Source organism: Oncorhynchus mykiss, chromosome 7 (assembly GCF_013265735.2).
Source record: "Oncorhynchus mykiss isolate Arlee chromosome 7, USDA_OmykA_1.1, whole genome shotgun sequence".
Taxonomy (NCBI): Eukaryota; Metazoa; Chordata; class Actinopteri; order Salmoniformes; family Salmonidae; genus Oncorhynchus; species Oncorhynchus mykiss.
The window spans coordinates 23,928,021-23,938,084 of NC_048571.1; the positions used below are offsets into that span (position 1 = coordinate 23,928,021).

A 10,064-nucleotide genomic window follows, 5' to 3' on the forward strand; every position below is an offset into this window, starting at 1 on the left:
CGACTATAGTCGTTTTAGCAGAAGGATATATTAAGCTCATGATGACCCCCGTTTGATAAAAAAAAAAGACAAACACCAAACTACAGTGAAGCATCAACCAAACTGTATCTGCTTGAAAAGCGTGAAAAGGGCAACAAAGGTCTCTCGCGTAACGACATGCCAGAAATCAGGATCAGGATGTTGTTTTGGGAACAGTGCACCAAAAAAAAAACACACATCCTCAACATGCCGCATCTACCATTGCCAGACACCATCAGCCTATGAGTCTAAAGTAAATAATCTAATAATACCTCATCATATGACATATATGAAATAGCTTTTCTAAAAATAAAAAAAAACCTGGGTCTGTCTGGACACCTCATGCCTCACCACTGTCACTGCTGCCATGCGAACAGTGCAGGTCCCTGCCGAAGGGAGATTATTTCTTGCTGGCTCGTAATATCTGCAGTAATTATTTCACTTGCTTAAACAAAATAATCCTTCTCTAAACACTGATGCACCACGGCAACACCGCCCTTCCCATTTTTTTTTTGCCCGAGTGAAAAAGCCATCAGAAAAGGTGACCGGCTATGGCTGCTTAGACAATTGCACCCTTGTGGGAATGGCAGCATGAATGGTACAGTGGACACCCCAGCACTATTGACATTATAAAACATGTAAATGAAACACATTACGACTGACAATCAATTGTCCGTGAGCGCCAGCGAACCTGCCCTCCTTTTCCCTGTGACAGCAACAAAATAGTGCCTACCTTGGAAAGAGGAAAACATTTGTGAAAAGGGAAAGGGGGGGGGGGGGGGGGCTTGGTGGGGGGGAAGGAAAGGGAAGGGGAGCTTTTTCTCTTCGACTCGGGAGCAAATGCACCTTAAAAGCAAATGAATAATAGAGATGGACAAAATGTTTAGACTGGAAGGAATCTGCCATTGTTTGGGCTGAAGGCAGGGCTGAGGCTAAAGAATTAGTAGGACTCCTTTATATCTTTAGCGTGAATGCACACAGCCTTTTATAATCACATTCACAGCATTGTATTAAACTATTGGAGCCAGAGAGAGAGAGGGAGAGAGAGAGAGAGAGACAGAGAGAAGCTGGAAAGTGTCATCCTTTGGTTTTGTACCTTTAATTATGTAATCAACATATCCTGGAGCATGGTAACATCTATGGAGAGGCTTTCTGTTGATTGAAAATGTATAGGTCTTTGCATTGTATTACAGGAAATGTCAGAGAAACAGACCTTTGGAATTGCCACCTTCACATTTGAAACGTCTCCTGAAAAAGTGGTAGCGTTTTTTATGTACCAACTCATAAAATGGCACGCGCTGTACAGGCAAAACCACATAAGGCACACAACTCCAACATTACTCCGAAGTTGAACGTAAAACAAAGTAGATGGAGATACAGGAGATGCTGACCAGTACCACTGTCTGTCATTTCCATAGTACATTTCTCTTTACCCATACTGAGAGAGGAATAAAAGTGTGGAAACTGAACGTATGCCGTGCAAAAGTACTACTTTCTAACAGTACTGATTTGACTAATCCAATTAGAAGGGAAAAGGTTTGTGGAGTACTTTTCCAGCTGTACTTAGAAACACACAGCGAGGTAGAGACCCCGCAGCTGGGTCTGACTTGCAACACCTGGGAAGGCAGGCAGAGAGAAAACTCCAACAAAACTACAGGGTTGCCAATATCATGTTGCACCGAACTGTGAGATTGACTTTACACTCTTTAACTCTGGATGTGATAAGCATGTATATGTGGGCCTATAGAATCTCACGGCGTAGGTGTGTTATCAACAAACAGCGAAGCCAAATACACCATTTATGGCTATAGAACCATTATTGCCTACTATAATGTGACCAAATAACCTAATCTGAATAAATTCACCTGGAATTGCAGAGTCTCACTCTAAGATCAAAATACTGGCTATAGAATTTAGCTATAATTGTGAGTCGAAACGTTTAAATCCTACTCAAAATATTCTACAACTACAGATACATGTTTTCTGGGAAACATGACAAAACTGCCATGCAGAAAAAACAACATTTATTTCTCTACCCATATCATAAATAAATCATTTACATCATCAATCTATCAATATTCAAAATATTTCAATAGATGGTCTATTTAAAAAATATATATTGTTTAAGTAATCTCAGTATGTAGGCTATCTGTCTGATAAGGATCCTCATATATAGCTATATAGGGGTGCTATCTATCGGCCAGACACACAAGCTCAGCTCCTATGACATCTCCCCATGCATCCAGGGGAGAAAATGAAATCCACTCTGTCTGAATAGTTCAACCACAGCATTCCCAAAGGGAGAGAGCTATTGAAGGCATCCCATGACGAGAAAATGTAAAAAATGTAAATGGGGGGGGGGGGGGGGGGGGGGGCAACTCCGGGACCACAATGGCATATTCAAAAAATATGATAGAATCTAGAATGTCGAATTTCGACTTGCTCAGTCAGCCTATAATATGTGCACGCTGCACACCACCTCGGCACTGAGGGGGAAGCGACTAAAATAACATGTTAATTATTTTTTTTGCATTTGAGAGTGTGTGAGGTTGCTTTCTGCTGTTGCATGGCGGGAACTTGAAAGGATTTTTGTTTCTGACAAATGCAAATCTCAATCATCAGGTGTGTGTTTGTCAGAAAACACTTACTTGAATGGAGTGTTTTAAAGTAATCCAAACTTTTGTTTACTGGAACAGGTGGGAACTGGTGCTCAGAGGAAAGAACATTCTTATCTCCTAGAAACTACAGTGAAAAGGGGGAACCTACTTTCACTCCTATCTTTTGATATTCAGAACAACAACAAGCTTGAAGCTACACTTGTAAGCATCAATGACTCTCCTTGTATTGATTGTGCAAAATCAATACACAACATTTAATAAGGAAAAGAGCCACATAAAGGGAGACATTTCACAAGTATGAGCAAAATTCAGACGCATTTGATAAGGCTACTTTGTACAACAACAGAGACTGAAAATCCCAGGGACAAAATAAAATGCAAAGCATTCCCGTGTAAGAATATATCTCGGGACCCAGACATGTGGTGATGCTGGATTTACTTGTGCACGGGGTGTATTGTAGTCAACAGTCCACAAAAGGGAATGGAACAAACGTATACTCCCTCCGAAAAGCGATCCACGAGATGGCTCAATAACTCCCAACATGTAACACAGTTCGGTGGGTGGACAAACAGTTGACAATAATAGAGTGACAAATGTATGCTTCGCCGCTATTTGCTCCACACAAAGCACTTCATATTGCTAATAATACAATAAATGACACGAGACACACCACCGGTCAATACCACCATCTTAGCGCACATGCCATCTTATTTGGTTACAATAAATTAGTAAACTAAGCTATTGCAGCCTGTTCACTGCGAATTGTCCCCCCCATGTTCTGTTTCATATTCTTGTCAATTGCCAACGGTGTGGGACACTAATCATTCCCTACTAAAAGGGGACTATGCTTCGAGAGAAAGTAGATAGACACTACAACAAATCATTTGGGTAAAACGCGAGAACTAAACATACCAATAACGTGTAGACATATAAAAATGAATTACATTAATGTCATAATATACTCAGGGGTGTGAGAGTCTAAGCAATGCGTAACATAAGGAACAAACACTTGCTGAAATAAAATACTCAAACAACTAAATCTACAGGTACGTCAAGTACAGAACAGCAAATAAAATTAGTCCTCATCTAACGGGTTTGTCTTGGTGGAAAATAAGGGACTTCGCGACTGAACCGTTATCTGGGCAGGGGGAACTTTCTGAAATTCCTCCCACTGCTACTCAGTCTTTTCGCACAACGATAAACTCTCAACTTATTACAACTTCCACCAAATTGTCTCTGTAAAAATGACGAAATGAGCGAACACGTTGTGCTCCTAATTTCACAACGAAGGATAGACAGTCCCGCCTGTGTACACAGCACAATACTGACACATTACGCATTATTTCCCAGTTAGAAGTGTCCCTTTATTTCCTATGAGACGAGAGCAGAACAGAACACGCATTTGGCAATTCGTAGCCAGCCCCTCTGAACTACAGTCAACAGTGACAACATTACAAATCTAGATCCACAACAAACATATTTCGCAAATGACAGTTTGTTATTTTCCTGTCTTTTCTTACCGTTTTTTCTTCTTGGATTGGCTTGTTTTCGCCTCTTACACCTGGGGCCATCCGCCATGATCTCGTGCTTCATTGATAAGAGTGGATCAGATGGCAGCTCGCATGGACTCGACTCCTTGAATCAGCAGCAGCAGCAGCAGCGGCACGCAGGCTCAATATCTAACAACCAAACACAGGCAGCAACAATGTGGGTACACTGGACCGACTGGGAGTATCCATTTAAATATCAGGCGCCAAATGAAACAGAAAATAATAGAAAACCCAACTGATATACAAAACGTTTATTTTATACCCATGCTAAATAAAGTACGATAAGGGGTCGATCAATGTATTGTTGATCTGTATAATGCCAGTGATCGGGATGATGATAAGTGGAAGTGAACATTGACGACGGGGAAAGAGAGGATGCAGAGAAAGGGGGAGACAGGGAGATAGATACACCTTCAGCATGAGGAATAATTCACACGGACTGGCCCTGCTGGATTAAGCATGCGTTTTTACATTGTGTTAATTTAAATAAGAAAAGTTTGATCATTTCTCTTTTTTTTTTTATTTTGTGCTGTTTCCATTTTATGTTCTGCTTCGATATATCTATATATAAAATAATAACTCGTACATCGCAAACAGCAGGCCTACATTGATTTATCCGGGTTCATGTTTTTTTAACCTACATTTTTTTAAATTGAGAGTAACCGATATTGATGATGACACAATGTTAAAGTTGTGAGTTCAACGTTAGGCTTTGTGTCAAATGTAAATATCAGAAAGGCAGAAAAAAGAACAGTTTCAATCCGCCAGGCAATATATCACGTACAACACAAGACAATACAAAATAAAGATGATACATAAAGCTGTGTTGTGAAATACGTAGATCCTAAATGCCTAAATGTAAAAGAACTCCACCATTAATTTACGAACATTACAAAATGTGTTAATTTAAGATTCATTTTAGATTGCATGCCTATTTTATGTTTTTAGGCCTATCATGCTGAAAAACGTACGTGAATAAATAAGTAAAAACTGACAAAACATGAAAACATTCATGATTTCAATGTACTAATCGATCAAAAATTAGTGGGTTAATTTCTGCCATTGGATTGTATTGCTATGGGGAACGACCCACGACAGGAAGAACAAATAAACAAAAAAAACTTACAAATACCAGAAAATGATGTGTCAACAAAAATACAATTATCCAGACAGGATATGAAACAGATTATAGCTATCTGAACAAAATAATGTAAATGACGTTGAAATGATAAGCGAATATTTACCCTATTGTGAGACAGATAACTTCTACTCTACGAAACCAAAGGATACAGAAAGACACTAACAAAAACGAGTTGGACACAAAAGGGTGCATGCATGGCTCGGTGAAACTGAATCCAAAGCTGAAGAAGACCGAGCTTATTATTTATAGGCTTTTCAGCAAATTCTACAAAACTGCATCTTCTCTGATGAAACGCACTGCAAGCCTAGATACTTAAAGCGCACCGCTCCCTCATCCACCTGTGCAGGTGGAGAAAGTTTAACGTGAACGCAATGCTATAGCACCAAAGCCCCTACAAAAGCTCTAAGTCGCAATCTCTAAAACTATAAATGACCCATTGTATAAAGGTTATTAGTCGAGGTAAAGAAATGGACACATACCTGATTTCCTATAGTAGTATCTCTTCGGTTGACTTCGGTTGTAGTGATAACACGAGACTGCAGCGGTAAGCAATTGTGGAGAGAAATGTGCAGGGATCCTTGCAATGATAATAAAGCCTTAGAAATAGTGGTTCGAAAAGGACCGTTATTCCTGCTAGGGCAGGTTAGGACTGATCTCTTTCAGACACTCCAGGAAACAAACCTGGGGACGGACTGACGTGTTACGCCTCTTCTAATGACATTTTTTTCTTTCTCTTTTCTGTAATACAGTGGAGAGGAGAGAACCAACCCTGGGACACGCGCCACCTATCGTCACCGGAGGGGATAATTGAGAAGGACCAAACGTGAGCATCTTTTGCTAAACGTAATACGTTTTTTTTCTTCTCTCTCTCTCCCAGGCTGTTTGATCCGAGTGAAATTAACTGTGACTGTCGGACTATGACTACCATGTATAGCAGCCGAAGAAGAAAGAATATTATCCAGAAGAAGAAAAGTTGGAACACTCTTATTCAACCGACATGACCACAACTGGAAGGGGGAAAACGGACCAAAATGAAAGCGTTGGAAGTTTGACTGACTCTCCAAAACAGTCTCACACATACCAGGGATGTGAAAGAGATGTGTATATTGAGGTGCTTCTCGCACGTGCCAGGTGCAGTCAGGTGCGTACAGGTACTTTCGTTGAAGTTTTCCCGGTGTGTTTCAGGTTTGAAAGACGTCAAGTGTATACTTCATTCATTTTTTTTCACTGGTGTTATTCAAGGTTATATCGACGAACATATTTCACTCTATTGCAACTATACGACATGGCTATTACTCCAATTCATGTTTCTCTATTTGATTAATTTATTTATTTCCTGGTGATGCTGCTGCTTCAATGTATGTCTCTCTCTCTCGCTGTAAATGGAGAGGAAGGCTCCACCTTTGCAACGCTGTGATTGGTTATGTAAATAAAGTATTATATTTGCTGTCCTGTCCTATGCAGTTATCAACTGTATGGATAATTAAATCATCAATCAAGATGCTCGACTGTTTGATGCCTTTGTCCGAAGCCAATCAAATTCCAGAGAGCTCGGAAGCACAGCTCGAGAGGAAAAGGTGCTCAGCATCTGGCATTAAATGTTCCAAAAGACGGTCGATATAGACAACACAGCTGAAAATAGATTGCTATTAGAGTATTTTTCAATATTTTTTTATCTGCAATTAATTTGAATGAATTATATATAATTGTAGTCATTATAATTCAGATTATTATAAACCATATGAATATAATGTTGTGTTTGTAATATTATTATTATTATGTTAATTATTACATGTACAGTATTGTATTTATTTACAGCCTACGACTCTATTTATATTGCACTGTTATATTTTCATTAGCTAGTTATGTACAAAATAACTTTGTTGTCATTTATGCAGCTGTTATTGGTCACAGCCAGGTGATAGAGCGTTACAGACTTGAAGAGAGGTGGACCCGCTTTACTGCAGCTGGTAGGTAGGCTACTCCCAACTCAAGTTTTGCAGCTCCACGGAGTTATCTGCTTTGTGTGAGGTTAATGTTATGTACAGCGTGTGTGAGAGATGAAGACTGGTGTAGGCGTGTGATTCGCTTCCGACTTTGACAGCAAATAATAGCCTACAATTGCAAGCCAGATAAAGACGCAAAGTCATTCATTTTAAGTGCGCACTGAATGTATGTCAAGCAAGTGCAGGGTCTCTGTTTGACTTGCCAAATCCCACTGTGCTGCCGCTCCACGACTGGAGCGGTGTCCCCTGCTCATTCATCCCCTCGCGCTCTGAGTGACACCGCTCCTTGCTTTCAGCTTGAATATTTTATACAAACATATACAGCGTGAAAAGGGATTACTGACGATGGTTGACCTATAGGGGGACTTTAGGGTTAATGAATCTGTTCATTTAATTGAGAGGCAACACAACACACTCTTGTGGCTCTAGAAAGCAAGTGTCTTTATTTGCACGTGCCATGTTTGCTGGTATGAATATCAATGCAGCATATATATGCCCTTTGTCAGTTTTATCATTACTTATGTATTTATCAAGGACTCAAATACGACTGTTTCATGAAGCAGTAAATGCATATAGGCTATGTCCATTTCAACTAGGTTGACATTTAAATGAGCATGTTGTGCGACAACAAAAAAACGATATGGCTTATATCCTATGCTCCACAGAAGCAATGTTGGCCAATGGTTTATAACATAAGTGTTGCAGTACAGAATGCACAGTGGAATCAGTAATGATCCTGGTATTTAACCTGGTAGTTGATCAACCGGTCAACTGGTTCACGCACCTGTCAGGTGTAAGGAGTCCAGTGTTAAAACACAGTGCATTTGTGTCTGCCACACTTTGAATGCAGAGGACAGGCGGTGTCTCCGTTCAGTTCATAGACTCCACTGCTGAAGCACACTACTGTTCATGATTATATCAGGCACCAGATTGGACTTCCCACGTGCTACAGCAGTGTCATAAAGCATAGTGGGTGTTTTCTTTGTACACTAATACGCTGTTTTGTCTGACCACAACGCGTTGGCAGGAGAACTCGACAGGTACAAGTACAGCAGCTACACACATCATAGTCCGTTGTGCCATTACAAACCAGGCACAAAACGATTCTATTTTCCCAAAGATATATCATTTCTGTTGTCCTCCCCACACAGTCCCATGGAAACACACGTATCTTTGGATTCCAACTCCCTGCAGGCCTGCTGTTCTGTGCTGAGAAAGGAGCGGCGACCGAGATGGAATTGCTCCCTGGAAATGTCACATCTACGCTACAACTTAGGAGGAGGAGGAGGGAGAGGAGGAGAATGCACAGGTGGTGGTGGGGAAAGAATCAAATGGAGTGGAATCCCCAAACTAAATAAGAGAGCGAGGGGTGAGGGGGATGAGTGGAGGAGGAGGAGAACAGGACTATGTCATTTCCTGTACATGAGAACATACCCCAAAACTGCTCTACATTTCACTGTTTTAATGTCTCCCCCTGAATAATTTCACGTACCTCAAGTACGGTATATGATACATTATGTTAAGTAAGATTTATGTTGAAGATAATTCAATGTCTCACACCAGGTATGACTGCCTTTATGACTACTTATATCCTATACACCCTCTGACAGCTCCTTACAGCGATGGTGAGTATGAAGTATGTCCGAGGCCCTAAACATGCAGTTGACAACCTTCTAAAGGTGTTCGGTATACTATACAATGTATAAGGGCCTAAATGAGAATGGTGTGACACAAAGCATCTTGCCCAGGTCACATCTATCCCTCTATTTGGTTTGTAACTCTCCCTCCCTCTCCCTACACTACAATGACGACAACAACATTGACTGTAGATCTCTCTATGGGACCCGTTTTGTGATGTGCGGATCCCACTACTGTAAATAGCTGTAGATATAATGCCATTTTAAACTCCGCCGTTGCTTGCAGTGTAACAGAGTGAAGAACATGAGCGATTGATGGACAATTGGAGAACAGAGGTGACCGTGTGTGTTTGTGTGATCGTCGAGGAGAAGTCTCAAACGCGCAACGTGAATTTGGTTTACATTCGCTACAGGACTTAGAGGCAAACGAGCACTTCTCCTTTGCTTGTGCTTTTCTCAAAAACACTTCAGATGTTTCTCAGTGTGTATAAAAGAAAGTGAAAGCGAGGAGAGAGGGAGAGAGAGAGAGAGAGAGAGAGCGAGAGAGAGAGAGAGAGAGACAGAGAGAGATAGAGAGAGAGACAGAGAGAGAGAGAGAGAGAGAGAGAGAGAGAGAGAGGGACACAGAGAGAGAGAGAGAGCGAGAGAGAGACAGAGAGAGAGAGAGAGAGAGAGAGAGAGACAGAGAGAGAGAGAGGGACACAGAGAGAGAGCGAGAGAGAGACAGAGAGAGAGAGAGAGAGAGAGAGAGAGACAGAGATCACAAAGTAACAGAACAGATTGCTTAGAAACAAAACTCTTACGTCAGAAACGTATTGATTTTTCTTCTGTTGGTTGCTCTTGTTAAAATCAACAGAGTAAGTGCATTGTGATTGAGACTGCGAACGACAACTTATTCAGTTGCGCAGCTCAATAAGACACAGATCAGATGTTCTGCTTTACTTTGTATCTTTCCTGTGGAAAGAGGTCAGGTCCCCAGTGGCCAGAAAAGTAACAGATTGGTGGAGGGAGGCTATGAGGGACTCAGAAAGACCAGCATTTCTGTGTTAATATTTTGGTTGTCCCTCTTTGTGAAGCATATATACCAAGAAGGG

The 10,064-nt window shown here is 40.9% G+C and overlaps 1 protein-coding gene across 5 annotated transcripts in view; it reads right to left on the bottom strand.

Moving 5' to 3' along the window:
* LOC110527541 (zinc finger E-box-binding homeobox 2) overlaps nt 1-5,990 on the bottom strand; it is a 75,503-nt gene extending 69,513 nt beyond the window's left edge. For all 5 annotated transcript variants that reach the window (XM_036983025.1, XM_036983023.1, XM_036983022.1 and 2 more), the window contains exons 1-2: nt 5,807-5,990; nt 4,157-4,315 (exon numbers count right to left, since the gene is read on the bottom strand). In XM_036983025.1, the coding sequence (XP_036838920.1) occupies nt 4,157-4,229 (73 nt within the window). In that variant the 5' untranslated portion in view covers nt 4,230-4,315; nt 5,807-5,990. The remainder of the gene's footprint in view (nt 1-4,156; nt 4,316-5,806) is intronic.
* Between the last annotated feature and the right edge of the window lie 4,074 nt (nt 5,991-10,064).